The sequence below is a fragment of the Cyrtonyx montezumae genome, unplaced genomic scaffold (assembly GCF_038088225.1).
Source record: "Cyrtonyx montezumae isolate F1298 unplaced genomic scaffold, pur_monq_1.0 scaffold_3, whole genome shotgun sequence".
Lineage (NCBI taxonomy): Eukaryota > Metazoa > Chordata > Aves > Galliformes > Odontophoridae > Cyrtonyx > Cyrtonyx montezumae.
This window is the reverse complement of record NW_027072034.1, coordinates 160,007,719-160,028,926: the sequence shown is the minus strand read 5'-3', so window position 1 is coordinate 160,028,926 and position 21,208 is coordinate 160,007,719. Positions and strand designations below refer to the sequence as shown.

The following is a 21,208-nucleotide window of genomic DNA, read 5'->3' as shown; positions in this document are numbered from 1 at the left end:
TTGTTTAGGTTCAACGAAACAACTGCATCTTGTGCCAGGTTATACGAACATAATGAGACTGGATGTTTCAGAAGCACTGAGATAATAACATAATTCAATCTCCTAATTCTCTACCGAAGTAGATAAATACTACCCTCACAGAAGAAATAGCACATACACCTAATAAACTGACTCGCTTGAGGCTGTACATCTGTGGGGCTACTAAACTGTAAAATGAAGCTAGACCCTGGTCCAGTGCTCCATTTACTGTACTATTTTCAAGCAAGAGAACAGCAAAACCATTTGGAGACCTAGAGTTGTTTAGTTTTTGTTTTTAAACTTACTGTGACATTTTACAAAAATTAGACAACATTAACACAATAAGCTTATTAGGAGAATCACAGAAGTGTTTGAGTTGGAAGGGATCTTTCAAGGTCACCTAGTTCAACTTCCCTGCACTGAACAGGGACATCTACAGGGATATCAGGCTGTTCAGAGCCTATTTACCTGGGATTCTCATTCTCTTTAAATAAATTCCCACTGCTAGAACAGAAAAATATTCCTTGGATTTATTATTTCACTGGAAGAACAAGGAGAGCATTTCCACAATAGTATGTCTTATTAGATCACCTCTTACTGATTCTCTGGTAAGGAGCCCCTGGTTTATTTAATGTTCATCTTCCAGCTTCTTTTGGTGAGTAGTGCAATACACTGCTGTGCATGATTAACAGATTTCAAGGCCAGAAGGGACTCATGATCACCTCGACAGATTCCCTTCATCACACTGGCTCCAGGATTTCCCCAAGTCAGTTCTTGTTTTAAGCCTGACACTCAGGGTTCTGTCAGAGCATATTTTAATTAAAATGATCCAGTTCTGGAGATTTCTTGGTACCCATGGTAAATTGTTCCAATGGTTAATTACATTCATTGTTAAAAATAGTCCTGCCCTCTTTTTTCTCTGAATAAATTTATCCTCAATAGCCAGATAGTACATCTCATCATGTGCTTGCCCAATAGACTGAAGAACCTTCTGTTATTAAATTTCCAGTCCCCCCATAGCAGTTATAACTCTGTCAAGCCACCTTTTTAAATGTCACATGCATTTAGAGTCAGGGAAAAAATATACATAATATTGTTCAGTGGTCTGTTACTATGTAATTAAAGATAGCATCAGGAGGCACACACAGAGAAGGAATGGCATAAGTAACTTTATGCTAATATTTTCTGACTGGAGTAAGTAACAGTATAACCTTTTCCTTTGATTTCAGGCTTTATTTTTAATAGAAATATTACTAAAACCAGAATTAATTATAAGCTCATCTAACAAGATAGATGCAAATGAACTACACCAATCTTGTTCCAAGTAAGCAGTTTATGGTGTAGAAGACTGCAACACATCATCATTAGGAAGATTTCATTAATGACTGTGTTATGTGTTTTCCAGCTGAGCACAGGCAAGCACTCAAAGCATCATTAACAATTTTGGTCAGTACCATAAATACTGCTTTGCTTATTTATATGTTTGTGTACACAATGCCTCTGATAGAAGACAGAATTGTTTCTGTCTAGCAATGAAGATACACATACACAATCCAATAAACAAATATTTAAATAAGGCCTATGTCTGCATTGGAAGGAATCCATGCCTTTAGGTAAAACTACTTTTTTTTTTGGTTGGTTGGTTGGTTTTTCTTTTCTTTTTTTATAAGCTGTTACAAATTCTTAGAGCTATCATCACCGCAGGGATAGTTCCTATCTGTCATCATCAAGCCCAGAAATAAAACCAGCTTTCCAGTACAGATATCCTAAAAATGTAAATTGAGTCACTGAATCGTGGATCTTGAATCAGGTTACTCAGTTATGAATTAAGATGCCCATAATGGTGCTAAGACAGGATGTTGGGCACAAGCTGATTTCAACACCCACAGTAGCTGATAAAATAACAAACCACTTATATGTCATTGTACCTTCCATCAGCATACGTCAAAGCACTTTCCAAACTTATCAAGCAACTATCATAATTCATCTACAGAGCAGCAAAGTGTGCTGATTTCCATTTTCTAAATGAGAAATAAGACAGAGTGAAGTCACCTGGCACGACAATGGTAATGTCAGAAAAAGAACATTGATTTGCTTTTCCCTTCTGTTCTTTAAATGGCAGTCAGCATCATCCCCTCCCACGCGCAGAAGTAGTTGGACTTCCTTAAGTGCAAACTTAGAATTTTTGCCTTATGAATATAAAAACGTGCCCCAAAGCCACAAAAGAAAGCCATTTTGCTCACGCTGGTATGCCAGCAGTGTGAAGAGGAAGTAGTGAGAAGAGCAGAACAGGAAGAAATATTTTACAGCTCTCTTCTCCCTCTAGAGACTTTCAAATTGCCTTTTAGAAATAGAATTTTTACATCTCTCATTTATGGTGCAAATGGCCATCTGTTTCAACAGATTGTTTAAAAGAAATGGAGTTGTGGACAATCTGTCTCAGACTTCAGAGGTGAATGACTAACTTCATTTCATAATCCATTTCAACCAAACAAGATCTGCCTAATTTGCAGACTGCTAACAGAATACGATGGAACATGTCCTCTTCATTAGATTAATTTAAAGGTGGGAAAGGGACAGGAAAATGTCCCTATAAATATGCCAACATATTCTGCTTTACATGAGTGCCACCCTCAGGAGCAGATGAGAAGTGGAGGTAAGCTCACCTGTCAAAGATTCTCTGGGGCTGCAGCATGCTATACATAAGCTGAGTCATATGATCCTTAGCAGCAACAACTTCTGGAGGAGGGTCATATTGATTCACAGCATCAACCTGTTTTCAGTTAAGGGACAAAAGACAGAAGAAAAGCAGTGATGTAATTGTTCCCAACTGCAATACGCTTCTAAGATCACTATGAACAGTGATGGCTTCATATTTGTGAGGGTCAGTCTTTGCATTTGGCTTGTCTACAAGCACTCTGCTGCACAAATCTTTTTGGGAGATTTAAACACAGTCTGATAGATGGAAGGCAGCCAGAAGTAGCTCACCATCGTTAATATATTCAACCTTTTACTGGAAAGAAAACAGGATGCTACATAAGACACAAAGTAATTCTGCTTAGGTTTTAATTATCCATTAATTTGCATCCTCTCAGTGCTGGTGGAAGATGCCAAATTAAAATCCTTAGGGACTAAAGCCATTCATTTATTTGTTAGAAGAGAAACAGAAGGGGTATTAACAACGTAGGCAAACTGCAATTTTCTCCTGACAAAGCATTTCTGTCTTTCCTGGGAAGAAGAGCACTGAAACTACAAGGATTCTCCCTATGTATTGTGTCAAAATTCTATTGAGGGTACTGACCTCTAATGGGCTATATTTATTTTTATTATTAATACTTGCCACTCCTAAAATAACCTGAGAAAAGGATTCTTGAAATAACTTCAACCACACAGAAGTTGTGTGCTACTCCCAATCAGTCATCTAGGCTTACTTTTACAGTCCACAGAGAAAGAGATTTCTTGAATATATGTGTGTGGAAGGAAAACAGATTGCCACAGAAGACAAAGAATAAGATCAACATCTCTGGTAGCCTCCATTCATATTCATGATAGCAAGAGGCTGGCATTAAACAAGAACCTTGATCCCTGACATTTATGCAGCTAAAGTTAGGAGTGATGCATTTCCTATAAGGATCTTTTATGTATATATATATTAAGGATGCTTCCCTTAAATCCAGCACCAATATGCAACTGTTAATCCTAACAGCTCTAGCTATAGCAGCACAAGAGGAAAAGTTTTGTATTACAACATAAGCAGTCTGAGGAGTTATATGGGGGAGAAGACTTTACAAAGAAAGCTGTACTGAGTAGACCTGGAAACAAATATCATTATATAGTCCAGAATTCATCTTGTAATACACTACATTAAAAAAGAACACAACAGTATTTTAGTGGTTGCCATGCAGTATTTCATGAGCATAGTTGCTTAATCAGATTCACTATCTGAGTAATGCAGCTGCTAAGTAAATATTTATCCACAAAACAAAGCTTTTCACTGTGAAGAAGTTCCCATACACATCTGTGCAGAACTTCCTCTGCATCCCAGAAAGATATGCTTACATACCTTTTCTTCCACTGAAATCTTCTTGAGATCCAGTTCTGTTAATTGTTGCAACATGAAAATCACCAAGAGCCAATAATCTGTTTGTTCCTGAAGGAAAAAGTACCTAGCTTTATCAATCTAATATTTAATTTATTTTGGATGAAATTAAATTGTTTTTAATAAAACATGATGTAAAAAGGCTGCTGGAGAACTAAAAGCAAGCATCATCTATTCTAGGATTACATAATCCACTATGTCTAATACTTCCAACCTTAGAAGGACTGTAGGAACTTTAGAAGACAACTTGCATTATAAAAGCATATATAACAATTAATTTAAATCTGAGACAATAAAAAAGAATAATTTAAAATCATATTAAAAAGTTGACACTGATAACCAAAACTCAAATGACTGTCTTAACATTACTGTTGTTTGTGTGAGCTATTCAAAAAGCAATTTAAAGAAATAGGATCAGCATCTGCTTAAGAGGTCATCTAAACAGAAAATGGCTTTCAGTATATGGAGGGGGTCTGGAATGGCTTATTTCAAAAGAAGAGCCAAAGTGAAGTTGAGATGAGGAGGTAAATGGAGAGGATGTATTTTCATACTTTTTTTTAAACCAAACAAAACTATCCTACTCTATTTTTAATTGGTAATAAATTAATCTTCCCTAGGACAGGTCAAGTCTGTTTTGCCTGTGATCATAATTGGCAAGTTATCTCCCTGTTCTTATCCTGATTCATTAATGTTTTCATCTTATTTTCTCCACATCCTGCAGAGCAGGGGAAGCGAGAGTGTGGTTTGGTGAGCAACTGGAGGCCAGAGTCAATTCAGCACAAGTTAAAACAATCTAGAAGTCACAAAAGTCAGGGGAGAGTCATCTTTGACTACTCAGGACAAATCACAAACACAGAGTCAAAGTCTGTGTATCTGATATTTTGTGAATCATAAAATCAATAAGGCTGGAAAAGACCTCTAAGACCATCTAGTCCAACTGTGCACCCATCATCACCGTGCTCACTAAACCACGTCCCTCAGTGCCACACCTATACATTTCTTGAGAACCTAGGCAAAACAGATGTTCATTAGTTGATGAATATTAAGGGAGCAATAAAAGAGAACTGAGTAAATCCCAAACATGAAAAGATGATCAAGATTCCAGTGACACATTATTTTAAAGGGGATAGTATTAAGTTGCTTTGAGCTTTTCCCATGAACTGTATCTTCAAAGCAAACAGAGGTGGGATTTCTACAAAAAGAAATCATTGCGTACTATGAATACAAAAGAATTAACAAATGAAATTGATCAAATTCATGGACTTGCTGCACGGACATTAAACATGATTCATACACAGCTTTGGTTAAGGAATTTCCCAAAGAAAGGTGGTAACCATGCTGGCAGAACCATCACGAATCAATACCTTGTCTCTTGTACTTATTCCCTGAGACGATCTGGCCACCCTCAGAGACAGAAAAGGAATCTAAATGGAATCTAATGTGACCCAAAACTGCAGCTCTAGGTTCATATTATTGCCTTTCTTTTTACTTTCCTCTTACCTGCACAGGATTTTTTAAAAGATTTAAAACCCTGAGGAGAGGCAGATCTTGAACACATTCGAGTTCACTCAGCTCAGCGATCTAATTAGCAACAGAAACAAAGCATAAATTAGCAGCAATAGAACCAATGATAACTATGGGGAAAAAAAAGTTTTTAATTCCTGTTCCTAAAATCTGGAAATGAAAAGAAGAAGAGTCGTTATACACACAAACTGGGTATACATGTTAACTGCATTCAATCAGGCATTTTGAGCCACAAAAGGCAGACGACTTGGATGTTAGCTGGAAAAGCAATATAATAGTAATTTCGAACCACCTGCATTTACCCGTTCTTTCAAACGTCAAGCCATAACACATTTAACTTTTATGTGGCTGATGTGCTTAAGTGAGGCAATTCTGCAGTTATATTTGTGCTTCATGACTAGCAAAAATAATTCCTTCTAAGGAGATTTTCTTTTCACTGGCGCTTGAGTTCACCCTATCTACCTTGCAGCACTTAACTGAAAAGCATCAGCACAGTTATTCTTACCTCTATTTATGTCCAGAGGGTAATTCATCCCACTTAACATCTCATCTATCCACAAAGAAAACCTTGGTTGGCTGCACTCAGCCATATCCTTTAAGCATAAGAAGTTACATGGGACTGAAAAAAGCTTGTGTGCACAAACTGAAGTCATGCCAGTGGCATCCAGTGAATGGTTGTAAGGTTATCAATTAAAACAAAGAGGAATTCCTACTGACTAATTTTAGCCATCCATAAATTAGCCTAGATCAGCCACTTAACAACCTGACTTTATCATCAGAAGAAAAAGACTATTTCAGAGGCCATGTGATCCACGCATGGCTGGGATGAATGGTATTATAAAGATACTAAGTTCCCTTCAAATGCTGGAAGACTGACTCCAAATTTTCAGTTAGCTTATGTAAGGTTTTTCATTCAATATCCTTCCGAGATAACAAGTCCACTGCTGAACAGTTTTGACTAGGTTGCCATTTGAGTGGATTCCCTAGATTTGAACACCAACAGTCCAAAACTGAAAACCAGTACCTATATGTGTGAGACCTACACTGTGCAGGTAAACCTACTGTCCACATCGGCCCAACTGACAGCAGGTGGGATGGTTCCAGAGAGACAGTTCTACCTCGTGCATGCAGAGGGAAAGAAAACATTGAGTGTTCTGTCCTTGGTCTGATGACTGGCCCTACAGATCTGCAGAATATCATGTTCACCCAGCTCCCCAGAGACACCACGCAGCTGGCATCCTACTCCCACCACAGATGCGGGCAGACCAATCTAACCTTACCTTGGAACAATGAGTTCCAGTGAGAACCATTACCTCAGCTTTTTTAGACAGATAAAACTTGAGGCTAAAGCAATTGTGCCAATATTCTCTTTAAATTATTCTGCAGAAAGAAATGTTGAAAAAATGGTGACTCATTAAACAGCTTCAATAACATCATTAACAGAGGTAGATTTTGATGAGGCAAAATTAATAGCTTCTACGTGCCATGAAGAACAGTAGAATCTATATAAGGCAATGGAAGTGGTGTTATTAATACTAATAACAACTACACCATTAGATAGCTTTCTGTCTTGTGTAATTTTAAACACTGATGTGTCTTTAAATGTCAACCTGAACATACTGTGAGAAAAAGAATTCATGGTGTACTGCATTCCTCTTCTCTTATAAATGTATCTTGCGTGGGGAAAAATTACAGAAAATGTTCAGTTCCTGGTTAATATTGTTATTTCTCATTTTCTTCTTTTTTTTCACATGCAGATCTATCTTTGATGACAAAATGATTCATGAATTGACAGCCTTTTCAGTTAGAGGCTCTCGAAATTCAGTATCAAAAGGATTAGGTATATGCGGATAGGGTTTCAAAATTCAAATACAAATTATTTGGATTGTATCATTGTACTTCATGTGAAAATCCTGCTGCAGAACAAAACACAATTTACAGCAGAGTACATGCAGTTCTGTCTTACAGAAACTTTCCATCTGAGAGCTCAGAAGAATCTATGGTCACAAAACTGGGCTGAGAGATATTAGCAAACTCTCCTGGGGTCTGGCAGCAGAAAAGCTGAGATGTAAGTAAAGATCCTCAAGAATAATCAAGCTGAAAACAGAATCAGTATCTACCATATCTACTCTAGGGAGTACTGTTAGTTCCTTATGTACATGAGCACTAAATAGGACAGAAGTGATCCTTACATAATGATAAACCTACCTAGAGATATGAAATATGGCCTGAGGAATGCACTGCTGAGCGACATGTGAAACAATACTGGAGCAAAACACTAAAGGAAAAATTGCATCTTTTCTAGTTTTCCTTTCTTGCAGTATTGTAAGATTCATTGTTAGAAGTTGCGAGGGATTGGATTTAAGGAGAAAAAAAAAAAAAGGATGCATTCTGAGAAAAAGTTGAGATCAATACTAAATATGTTACCTGGTTATCCTCTAGATTGATCACCTCTAGTAGACCATGTCCTTCCAAGCCTTCTAGACTAGTTATTTTATTGCTAGAGAGATCCAGTTTCCATAGAGTTTTCAAGCTATCCAACCCAGTTATCTTCTCAAGCAGGTTAGAGTTCTAAGAATACAGGAAAACACACAAAGTCTGATATAGTTCTACAGACAGGAAACAACATATCTGAAGAAGTACTGTGTTCAATTTATTACTGAGAATCCTACTACAAACAGGTCTTTTATGCACGGGCCCCATCTTGAGATGACATATTGCAGCTTTCCATACTTTGCAAGGAAAAAAGAATCAACTACCTTATCATTAACTTATCTTCCTCTCACCTCAACAGCAAGAAACAACAGTATAAAATGAGCACTCACACTCTTTTAGAGATAATACAGCCTAGAGAATACTCTTGCCACTATCAAATTCAAAATTTAGGTACATACACATAAAATATAGAATACATATACATACATACAACTTCCTTCTATAATTATTGTTATATTTACATTTATTATTAGAGAATAAGTAATGAAAATACTAAGGTAGGACAAAATAGTACTGTCTTCTTTGCACTACAGGCGGTCCATAAAATACCTTTAGGATGCATAAGTTCATTCATATGTACAAACTGAAAACAGACTATTTGATGTCAGTGACAGCACACACAGAAAGGTTCCAAAATAACCCATCTTTACTGCAAGTTCATCTGGGCTGGAAATGACTCAAGCTTTTGAGAACTCGAGCAACTATCATTGTTTTACATTGCTTCCAAACAAGATACAAGATCAAAGAACTATATTAATCACTGGACACCAGATGGCTTCGTTTCACAGGACCTCACAAATCATACACTCATTCCTGCTATGAACTCTAAACAGATATAACATGCAAGATTCCATACTCATCTTTGCCTCAGTGGCTACATGTACCCAGATGGCCTCCCAACATGATTCTCTCTGTGTAACCTTGCAAGTTATATTTTTCCATCAGCATCACCTTGTGCTGGAACCTTAGAAGCCTCATATTCTATTTATAAATATTTAGGAACTGTTGAAATAAATAAGCCAGCTGACTCTAATATTAATCCAGTTGTCTGCCCTTGACATTTTTCCTGACTTTTAAATCTTTAATTAGGTTATTAATAGCATGGAGGCTCTCTCTTCTCTTCCTGTATGTTGTTAGACCTCCTTAATAAGATAAAGCTCAGAGTTCTAGTTGCAAAATGCTATGCAAGAGGTACACATAAAATTCTGTGAACTAAAGAGATTTGTGTAGAGGTCCTTTTTTGCTAAGCATAAAATTCCTAAGAGTCCAGTTCATTAGAGCTACACTTGTTATTTTTTGCAAGCTCAAGCAGAACAGAGGCTTTTTGGAATAGTTAGGCAGAATTTACAGTTTCTGAAGTCTCTCTTCCAAACTTCAGACCTTTACTACTTTTTCAACCTGAAAGCTCAAGGGAAAACAGAAAGGAAATCTGAATCAGTAGGAAGAGAAGGGGATGCCTGTCCATGGAAAAAAAAGAGGAATTGCATCTTATTCTAATTAGTAAAAGAAATGGCTATGCTAAAATCTGTCTATTTACATAATTTTCACATGACTATCTACTTTGCTAATTAAAAAAGACAAGCAGTTGGATAAATAATAGTATCAGCATGTAAGAACCCAAACTGAAGAACATGTTCATATTAATAAGCCTTAGCTGTTAACACAATCTCCAAAGCCTTTTACAGAGCTGATAACCATTACTAACAGAATTATTATTAGGCCTTTTAACAGATGAGGAAATCAAGGCACACAATGGCTAAGCAAGTTAGTAGAGAAAAGAGTTATTTAGAAAAAAGATTTTCCCATCAGCTTAGATTTTCATACTGTTTTAGTTCCTTTAAAAACTTTTAGACAAGATTTTGCTAACCTTAGCCACTACAAATAAGAAAAAAAATAGTATTATTGCCATTGAAGGCATTAGAAATATAAATCCATTAAAATTATGCTGCTGAATGCTCTTGGAATATATTATTCAAAATATGCAACAGCCCACTTAGGAATGCAAATGCCTGTACAGGATATCAAAACAGCAAAAAGTATGAGGAACAATCAGGCCGTGATAGGCACAGACCTTACTTCTGCTCTCCTACATCAATTACCACAGCATACACATCAAAAAAATCCTTAAAATTTTAAAAGGATTGAAAAAGATTTCTATTCTTGACTAAAAGATTCATTCACTTTGCCTAAAATATTTATATAGGTGCTTAACAGTAATGTAGCAGATATGAACATATTTCTATGTATAGCTTTTTCATACTCAGCTTTAAACTCCAAGTAAATATTTTAAATTACTATTACAAAGTAAAACCTATTAAGATGTAGGCTTGCATTTTTATAGCAGTTGCTTTAAAAGTAGTTTTTGCCTGTACTGTGCAACCTCTACACTGATAGTCCTCCCTACTACATATCTTGAAATGATTTAGAAGAAAAGGTTGGTATTAAGATCATCTTACTAACGTGGAACTGAGGAATACTGAGATAAATGCCTCCCCAAGACTCAAAAAGAGCAAGATGCACTCGAACAACTGGAGGCATTGACAGATGGGTCTGCACTGGGTTAGTTATCCTCAGCAATCTTCATAACCAACAGAGAAGAAGAGATGCTTCCAAGGCCTGATGCATCTTGCATTAAGGGAGACGTCAGTGGTTGGATGAGGATAATGCTGTAGTTCAGGCATCCATTTCTCTCCTCTGATTTTTGAAGCAGCAGAGAACAAGCTCTGATGCAGTTGTCTACGCTGCAGAAACCTGATACCAGATGAGATAAACCCCACTAAAAATCTAAAACATGCCCTAGAAGTGTTGTATTGCAAATACACCGATATCTTCATGCAAAGTTAGCAATGTAGGATTTCCAATCACATTACCAAATCTTTAAAAATTAAACTTAGATCCTTTAATAGAATGAATGTGAGCTGCTCAATCCTTCCTTTTCTCGTGTCCTAGTTCACTGCCATCACAAACACAACGTTGAGGAAACGCACCTCTGAAGTTAACTGAATGATAGGACAAGGAGTAATGGCTTTAAGTTGTGCCAGGTGAGGTTCAGTTGGATATTAGGAAATAATTCTTCTCAAAAAGAGTGATAAGGTATTGGAACAGGCTGCCCAGGGAGGTGGTGCAGCCACCATCCCTGAAGTGTTGGAGAAATGTGAAGATGTGGCACTGAAAACCATGGTGGACACTGTGAGAATGGGCTGACAGTTGGACTAGATGATCTTAGTGGTCCTTTCTAACCTTAGAGATTCTGTTCTCTTCAATGGTGGAAATGCTCTGAGCCAGAGGCTGGATCAGCTGCCCTTCACAGCTTCTTCCTAACACCTATCATTCTGTAATTCTGTATTTTAAAAACAAAAATAATGCCCTACAGGGAAAATCTGTTGTGTAATTACCTTCACTTTTATTAAGGCATTAATATATTGATAAAGATTGACAGCAAAACAATAAGACTTTCTTACCAGATTGAGTATTTTGATAGGTAAGTTCTCAAGGCCACTGATTGTAGTAAGTCTGTTGTGTGACAAACTAAGATGAGTCAGACTATGACACTTCTCCAGTCCTCTTATCTCCTCTATGTTATTAACTTGGTAAAGGATTTGCAATTCAAGGAAAATAACTGGATGCAAAAATCACAGCAATAGTTGGGGACCAAGTTACTCAGTGGGGATACAGTTCAAGGTATGGGGAGCTAGATATTAAATGCTTCATGTTAAAGAGTTTAATATCCCAGGTGCTCATGCCCAGGCCTACTCTGAAGTGTACTGCCTCCTTGTTTGAATGACACAACATTCTGTAAGGCTGCAGAATAAGTGACTTAATTCACCCCCCCCCCTCCTTTTTGATGAGTTTTCTAACTCAAATGGTTTATTTGACAAAAGGGTCTTTGACTTCAGTTGGGCACCAGTCCTGTTAAGCCAGCTGCAGAATATAGGTGGATGGCTGAGCTGTTAGAGCCTGGAATGATCTTTTTAAGCTTACAGAGTACTTAATATGACTCCAAACCGACCTTGACCTCAAAGTATCATACACAAGTAACCCAATTAGTGACAGCTACTTATACTGGACAGTTTCGCTCCACATTATACCTGTTCTATTCTGCCTATCTGAACTAAAAAGGGGAAAGCATGTTTTAAATTAACAGAGTCAAAAGCAGCAGTAACAATAGTTAAGATTTAACACAGCACAACAAGCAACACATGTAGTAAGTTTTAAAGTCAGCCCCCCAGATTCCTTAAATGGGGCATGTTTCCTTGGATAACAATCTATCTCAGATGGCTCTCTTAGGACAGGATGAAGTGCAGAGGCATCCATCTCTCTCCATTGTTTGGTGATGGAAGTTGGGCAAGAGGAATTGTGCTCCAATCCTAAGTGTCCTAACGTGGAACTATTTGTATGAAAAACAAGTGATATAACCAAGCAAAATAGCCAGAATGAGCAGGACACAAAGAAATGCCTTTAGGCAATCTCAGAAGAAAACGTTTTTAATTGACTCAAGATAATGAACTCTGTCTGACAAAACAGACGAGTTCTCATCCTTATCAGGCAATGGACAAGTTATCTGGATTTTTTTCCCTCTAAACCTGAACAATATCATAAATCTAAATGAAATGTAAGCTTAGACAGTGCCAACATAATCTTCTTTAATAACCATAACCCTACACTTCTTTTCTCTTAACTGCCATCTTATATGAGGACTTAATTATATTCTACCTCTACAGGTTGAGATAGGGAAGGAGAGGAGGAGAAATAGGCTGGTAAGCAGAGATTTATCTCTTCAAAGGACCTCACTTGGCTGTCTCCTACACTTAGGAAAGAAACCAGAACCCTGCACGGGCACTGAGAGCTGACAAATATTAATTGATGTGAATACAGCATGGGACTGCTTCTCTTTCAACTGAGGAGGAAAAATTTTAGTGAGCAAGGAATTAAGGTCAATACAAAGGAGATCAACAAATCATTCACTGCCAGTAAACACAAGCACCAGCCTGTTTTGAGATGAACAAGTTTAAGCCATAAGCATCAATATGAGGCAGCAAATTGCTCAGCACTAAGAACTAATATAATCAGTTTTCTAACAGCCCACTAGAATGCCTTGTCAGCTATTATCACCTAAGCTGTCTCCTCTCCGGTTTGGGCAGCTTCCTCCTTGAAAACACATTTGTACTCCTGTCAGGTGTGCTTCTATGTGCACCTGTCAGGAAGAAAGTTACAATGACCTTACCATCTGTATTACAATTCATTTAAATATGGTAAGAAATGCTTAGTTACTGTCAAAGAGGAAATGCATGCCGAATATTTCCATGACTGCATAATATTTATTAAAGGCTTTTTTAATTTATGATTACAAAGAACAGCTTGTTTTGTCTGCCATGTCTTCCGTGAGGAATGCCTGACGTGGGTTAGGAACAGTGTCACTTTACTGCTCTAAATTCTGTCCTCATTTGCTTCTATTTCTGAGAGTCCCATTTAAATAGTACACATGAAATAGCCTTTATCTCCACTACACTGGCACTGGTGCAAATGGGCAAATTGAAGATAGCATGCAGTAGCATTCAAACCAAATGAAGAAATACCGATTCAGATCCACAATGTAAATATCTGTTCTTTTTCCCGTTTCATTTTTCCTTTTTTTCCTCTCTGATGGAAAATTAGAATTGCTAAGGAATAGCATCTCAGTGCCATTTCCTGACAGGAATTGTGTTATCTGCACACCTTGTAAAACGTGTGAATAAAGTAACCTGGAAACCCTGCAAGTGCTTTAACTGTTCCTACATTAGAAAGACATTGTATTAATACCATTAGGTAATGGGCTACTTCAAGGACAAGAGACAGAGGAAAAAAGCCTGCAAGAGTCTGCTGATTTCTCCTTTTCAGAGAGCAGAAAATCAAGATGCAACTTATGAAGCAAAGAGGAAAGGGTCACAAGGAAGCAAAGAGGAAAGGGTCACAAGTCTTCAGGATGTAATTGCAAATGAGACTACATGTCACTGTAAAGCTCCAGAGCAATTGTCAGAAAAGCATATGTAATCTATAGAGAGACTAAGAACACTGTGGACAACCTTAGAAGAGTAAGCAATTGAGGAATTTCATCTGCAGGTTCATACTTATCTGATTTCTGCCACAATACTGTTTTTAGCCATGCAAAACAGGAATCAGCGACAGCATAGCATGTGTGTAGCAGAATATCCTGTCTGTGTATGTGCAGACAATAGTATACTCTGTTTCCTACACCTAAACATTCTCCTTGCTAGCACCAAACAGCCTTGATCTCCATAGAGCTTCCATAGGCCCTCTGTAATTAGCTAAGTCTAAGATTAAAAACAGGCAACCTTTTTACTTAAAGAATCTCAGTGTTCCAGGTTGATTTCCTACTGACTTCATTTATATAAAAGCAGTGGGGTGATTGATTAGCTCTGCTATATGAAGGTAGCTTGACACGTCACATTTTCAGTTTTACACGATGCAAAGTCGGAGATTTTCTGTGTTCCTCTGGCAGGCTAACCTTACATATATACACAAACATCTTTAACTCAGGCATGTTTAAGTAAATTATGATCAGTATCAGCACCAGAATTACAATGCTTAAGCTTCCTTCTAAATAAAAGCATAACACAAAGGAAAAAATGCAAAGAATTATGTGACACAAAAACTTGTTCATAAAGCAAACAAGCAACATCTCTTCCACACAAATTTCCATAAAGGATACAGTCTAGCAAGAGTTTAGTCAGGGACTGGTAGGCTGACAAATCCTGCATTTTAGATATTTGATTGTGTGAAAAATCTACTTCCTAAAGAGGAAATGAGACAAAGTTAGTTTTCTTTTTTCCATCACTTACAGATTATATAATATATATAATATCTGTAATATATTATATCTGTTTTATTAAACTTGTGATCAATGGTACAGAAGTTAGAAGAACATCAATATTGAGTCATAAACAGAAAGGCTCATTTTTACAGGACAAGGAATTCAAAACTACTTTTCTCAAACAAAGTTATCATTAGCATTCCTGCAATTATACGTATGTGTTAAAAAATAGAGCTTCCCATGGCATGCTGAGGTTCAGAATGTGTAAAAAAATGAAATACTGAAACGTACAGTGAAAACACACCCAGGCATTTGGAAAAGATACTGAAGTGTCAAATGAAGTATCAAAGAAGAGCAAGGAAAGCTTAAAAGTTGGCTTTTGCACATGTCCAAATAAAATGTCTAAAGCTGACTTTAAAAACTATTTTGAATTAAACATATAAAATGCATCTTTCTGCAACTTACCTTGAGATTTTTTGGTGGCTTAAAACCAAAATACGTAGTCAAGTTGTTGTTGGAAGCATTCAGTTCTAGTAAATAAGGCATCTGACTGACACAAGAAAGATCTAATAACAAAACAAATGCCAAATGCTTTACATGAATGTATAGGTAAATGCAGATGTTATCATGTCAGAATGTGATAATTATGTTCAAAAGCAACCAAAAATCAGCTTGTGATTACACATTCAGAAAGCAATGTTTGAAATGCAGAAATCAGGTATATTAACACCTTGTGCCAGAAAAAAAGACGATTACTAAACATCAAAGAACAAATATTCAAATTCCACATTAAATCTTCATTAGGAAACGTGTTTGTCTGTAAGCCAGAATATAGTTCTGTACTCTAATTCCCTTTAAAGTAAGAGAGACTACCTCCGTCCTAACTAATTAATTATTGGAGAAAAGTATTTGGTAATCACTGATGACTAAATAACTAGTGCTACAGAGAAGTCCACGCTCTGCTCAGTCTGAGGCTTGTTTTCACTAACTTTGTCTGTAAAACAAAGAAGTGCTGCCTTACCAAAGTGCTACTCTGACACGACTCAGCACCTCAACTGAAATGAATCTGAAAGCAATACTGCAATGGGCTGCTACTACAGCTCATTTATTTTAGGTTACATTAAAAAAAAATGAGTTGAGGGGTAGAAAGCAGAGGAATGTAGCAGAAGATGGAGTTTATTCAGTCTCCATTAGTTATCATTCTAAATCCAGAGTACTATTTGTTCTTTGGTCAACAGTGGAAAACCTTGAGGAAGGATAGCCCAAGGCTTGCAAAACTGTACCAGCCATAATTTTACACATTGTGACATTTGTATGTGCAAAGTCTCAACCTTAATCTTCTACTGACATGCTTGCTTGCATTTTAGTTGTGGATAATAAACTGGACAATAATCTCCATGTTCCCACTGATAAGCATATGCTGGTGCAGCTGTCTGAACAGTCCATACATCATCTGTGAGAAGATGGAGCCATTGCCTCAGTCTGTAGAGCCTGCGTAGTTATGCCATTAAAATGTAGACCAAGGTTTGTGATATTAAGCCTACACTGCATTTCTTATCTTAAATGATTTCACAACCCAAGAACTTACTTGTATATTTACTACATACCATTAATTTTATTATATGAAAGTTCCAACTTCTGTAGGTGAATGTATCTGGAGAGAATGTTAATGTCGCTCAACTCACGACCCTGGAAAAATAAAACAAAGAAACTTTAATAACTAACTCTATAACCTCACCCTTCTCTCTCAAGAGATGCGAAGTATCAGAAGACATCCCCCAGGGTCCCTCCAGCTGGATCACTCTGAGTAGAATGGCAGAAAGTAGATCATGTTAGACCAGTAGATCAGCCACAAATGGAGACAGTGTCAAAAGAATACTTTAGAACACAACCACAATACAGACCTAGCTAGAAAAAATGCCTGCAAATCAAGGCTCCACAAAAAGATGCATACAGCAAGAAATATTTAAGGCAACCATTTTGACTTTCTGTTCAGAAGACACTGAATGCAGCTTTCTTAAGCTGTTTAAGATGTTTTCTGTTTTGATCTCTAGCTGATTAAAGATACATTTCCACACCTGAAAATGGAGTATGGAAAAATGTTACTACTGCTGCAACTAAGTGAAAAGAACAATCCTGATGTTGGTGTTGTGAGCAGGAGCTGGGTTGTGTCTTATCAAGTATCCTACTTATGCAACTGATGGGTAGAGACAATTTTATTTCTTAAAATTATTTTACCAGGGCAACTATTTGCTGTTATAAAGAGAAATCTTTGAGCTGAAAAGCATTTTACAGTGACACTCTTTGCTTATACTTACTGAAAGCAATAGATTAAGATAAACGTATTCAGTACCAGGTGCTGAGCACCCCAGCTTGTGAAGACCCTCAGCCACAGTGTCTTCATCCAACACTCCTTCCAAACGCTCCTATAAGAGGAAGGGGAGAGGAATGGATTTAGGGGAGATTTATGAAACAAAATTCCAATCTATAGAGTCTAGAAGCTGCAAGTGGGTTTAATATAAGACCTCAATCAAACGCTGCTTTAAGTGCTCCATCACCTTTCTAAGGCAATATACATTAGGAAGAATGATGAATAGAGCCCTCAAAATTGATAAATAGAAACACGTTACATACTAACTCTAGACACTGAAAAAGGTTCACAGTCAATCCTTCCAATGTTTTTTTTGAGGGGAATTTTTTTTAACCTTCTGATTTACAGCCACAGCATTAAGCAAGACCTGTTTTCAGAGATGTTGAGCCATGAAACTCACACTGATTATGGATGTTAACATCTCAGCAAATCAGCACTAACATAACCCCTGTGTTGTACCCCAATACACACATTATTGGAGACCCTTTACAATTGTTCAGCATGAGAAGCTAGTGCTACACTTCAGAGAACACTCTTCACCAAAGAGGCTACTTGACAGATGGCACTAATGAACCACTGCATAGATTTAATGAGAAAATAAGCCAATGGCTTGTGAAATTCCCATGAGCCAGAAGTCACACAATGATCCCTTATATGCAGACAAGGATAAATAACGTTTCCAATGGCAATCATCTAAATTATTACACCTATGTGTCACAGCAATGGTGACAACAAGAGATATTTTCATGACTGCTGGAGCACAGTGGACACGAAAGCCCAGCCAAGGAGGTAGGTCCAGGAGATTATTTAACCTCAGGGCTGGGGGTATGTGCAAGAAAGGGACTTAATTTGGAATTCATGTTAATTGGATTAATTAATTAATCCATATTCCAATTTAATCACAGAATGGCTTGGGATGGAAGGGACCACAAGGATTGTGAATCTTCAACCCCCATGCCAGAGGCAGGGCTACCAAACTCCCCATTTAATACTAGATCAGGTTGCCCAGGGCCCCATCCAATCTGTCCTTGAACACCTGCAGGGATGGGGCACCCACAACCCCTCTGGGCAGCCTGTTCCAGCAACTCACCACCCTCATAGTAAAGAGCTTCCCTCTGATGTCCAACCTAAATCTTCGCTCCCTCAACTTAAAACCATTTCCCCTTGTCCTGCTGTTATCTGCCCTTTCAAAGGGTAGATAATTCCTCTCCTGTATATAGGCTCCCTTTAGGTACTGAAAGGCTGCAGCGAGGTCACCCCACAGCCTTCTTTTCTTCAGGCTGAACAAGCACAGCTCCCTCAGACTGTCTTTGTAGGGGAGGTGCTCCTGCCCTCTGATCATCTTGGTGGCCCTCCTCTGGACTTGCTCCAACAGCTCTTCGTCTTTCTTGTACTGGGGGCTCCAGACCTGGACACAGTAATCCAGATGGGGCCTCACAAGAGCGAGGGAGGCAATACAGAACTCTCCAGGACACAGTAGGGATGGAAGAGAACCTAACACACACACACACACACACACACACACACAAAGCAGAAACGAAGGAAATCACTAAAACTTTCTCCTCTCTTGCTGGGGAATAAAAAAAATCCCTCCCTTGTGCCCTCATTGTCACCCCACTTTTCCCCCCACAACTCCCCTGAAAGATGAGGAGGGAAAAAACACTACAGGCACACCCCTTCCCAAAGAGCTGGGGAAGCACTGAGCTGAACCTCTGTGGGCTGCGACTCCTCGTGCTCATCGTCGTTCTCCTCCTCTTCGTCCTCCTGGTGAGGGGAGCTGCGCTGCAGGCTGGGCCCCTCGCAGATCCCCTGGGAGAGGTCAGAAGGAACAGGCAACTCCTCTTCCTGCTTCTCCTCGACCCCCGCCATGAGAAGGAGCAGAGAGAGCCGCACTATCAACGCTCCGCACCCGAGCTCACCCTTCACCCCAGGCCTCCGCCATCTTGTTTACTCTCTCGTTGTCATGGAGACGGCAAAGCCCCGCCCCCCTCCCTCCATCCGCGCGAAAGAGGACTCGCGCCATTCCGACCGCCAGCCAATAAGAAAGCGGCGGGGTGGAGAGGTGCACGCTGGGAGTTGTAATTCTCTGCGCGCAGCTCGCCCGCCGGGGCACGCGTGCCGCAGTGCATCTTGGGAATCGTAGTCTGCCTCAGAGGTGCCCTCCTCACGCAGCTATTTTCTCACTGTTCCAACTCCGCAGGGCCTCCGTTGATCCGTGGGGAGAACATTGCTCCTCACGGTAAAGCAGTTTAATGTGGAGAGGCAACGGATTCGTGCTGGTTGCAGTGGGTCTCCAACGTGGCATCCTGAAATTCAGTTGTTTTTTTTGCTGTCACGTTGTTGCCTTCTCCACCTATGTTTGGTAAAGGACACCCGTCTTTGACATCCATTGCCATTGCTGTAAAAAATAAAAGGAGGGAGAAAGAGAGAAAGGGACATAAAACCTCCTTATGGACACCATCCACTGACTTTTATCTCTGTGCTTCAGGGAAACATTATGATAACTGCAATAAAGCTGCCCCAAATTACCTTCCTTCATTATCTCGCCAGCCATGAATGTTAAAACCCTTAATGAGATTTACTCCTTTTATACCGAGTGCCATGTGCCTCCTCCCAGAGCCCTCTGGGCATGGTGGATGCCCTGCAATGGCTCCTCCCCAGATAAGGCATGGCTGGGACTGTGTTCAGAGGAGGGCAGCAAAGGCACGGGATGGAGAGCTTGTGGAAAGATGGAAAATCCTGAAGGGGAAAGCTGAGTCCTGTTGGGATGTGCATAGTTTTGGGAGTCTTTTAGAATCATAGACTCGTAGATGATTGAGTTGGAAGGGACCTTGAAAGGTCATCTGGCCCAACTCCCCTGCAACGTACTAGGACACCTATAACTAGATCAAGGCTGCTCAGAGCCTGCTTCAACCTGACCCTCCAAGGATGGGGCATCCAGCACCCCTCTTGGCATCCTGTGCCAGTGCCTCACCACCCTTATTATAAGCAACAAAATCTCCTCTTTTTTATTTTGAAACCATTTCCCCATGTCCTGTCACAACAGATCCTGCTGAAGAGTTGGTTCCCCTCTTCTTCACAGCCCCCCTTCAGATACTGAATGGCTGCTATCAGGTCTCCCCAGAGCCTCCTCTTCTCCAAGCTAAACATCCAAAGCTCTCTCTCAGCCAAACACTGGATCATTTTTGTGGTCCTCTGGACATGCTCTAACAGGTCTGTGTCTTTCCTGTAAGAGGATTCCACATCTGGACACCTGGTATCTGGTACTCCAGGTGAAGCCTCACCAGTGCAGAGTAGAGGGGCAGAATTACCTCCCTTGCCCTGTTGGCCATGCTTCTTTTGATGCCAGAGCTTGAGATCCAAGCAGGAGCTGCTTGATGAGGGCAGGCTTCTTTACAGAGGTGGATCAGGCCCCGTGCCTGCCCATGTTCAAGAGGTATTTGGGTTATGCCTTTAATAATATGCTTTAACTTTTGATTAGCCTTGAAGTGGTCAGGCAGCTAGACTTGATGTTCTGTCAGGCTGGTTCCAACTATCCTATCCTATCCTATCCTATCCTATCCTATCCTATCCTATCCTATCCTATCCTATCCTATCCTATCCTATCCTATCCTATCCTATCCTATCCTATCCTATCCTATCCTATCCTATCCTATCCTATCCTATCCTATCCTATCCTATCCTATCCTATCCTATCCTATCCTATCCTATCCTATCCTATCCTATCCTATCCTATCCTATCCTATCCTATCCTATCCTATCCTATCCTATCCTATCCTATCCTATCCTATCCTATCCTATCCTATCCTATCCTATCCTATCCTATCCTATCCTATCCTATCCTATCCTATCCTATCCTATCCTATCCTATCCTATCCTATCCTATCCT

The 21,208-nt window shown here is 39.1% G+C and overlaps 1 protein-coding gene across 2 annotated transcripts in view; it reads right to left on the bottom strand.

The window, feature by feature from the left end:
- The window catches only part of LRGUK (leucine rich repeats and guanylate kinase domain containing), a 50,106-nt gene extending 30,918 nt beyond the window's left edge, over positions 1 to 19,188 (bottom strand). Inside the window, exons 1-10 of one of the 2 annotated variants that reach the window (XM_065743829.1) lie at positions 19,030 to 19,188; positions 17,267 to 17,374; positions 16,556 to 16,637; positions 15,414 to 15,514; positions 14,847 to 14,928; positions 11,599 to 11,723; positions 8,069 to 8,212; positions 5,618 to 5,698; positions 4,082 to 4,168; positions 2,685 to 2,791 (exon numbers count right to left, since the gene is read on the bottom strand). In XM_065743829.1, coding sequence (XP_065599901.1) covers positions 2,685 to 2,791; positions 4,082 to 4,168; positions 5,618 to 5,698; positions 8,069 to 8,212; positions 11,599 to 11,723; positions 14,847 to 14,928; positions 15,414 to 15,514; positions 16,556 to 16,637; positions 17,267 to 17,374; positions 19,030 to 19,188 — 1,076 coding nt within the window. The remainder of the gene's footprint in view (positions 1 to 2,684; positions 2,792 to 4,081; positions 4,169 to 5,617; positions 5,699 to 8,068; positions 8,213 to 11,598; positions 11,724 to 14,846; positions 14,929 to 15,413; positions 15,515 to 16,555; positions 16,638 to 17,266; positions 17,375 to 19,029) is intronic. The other variant, XM_065743827.1, reaches the window with a different exon arrangement.
- Between the last annotated feature and the right edge of the window lie 2,020 nt (positions 19,189 to 21,208).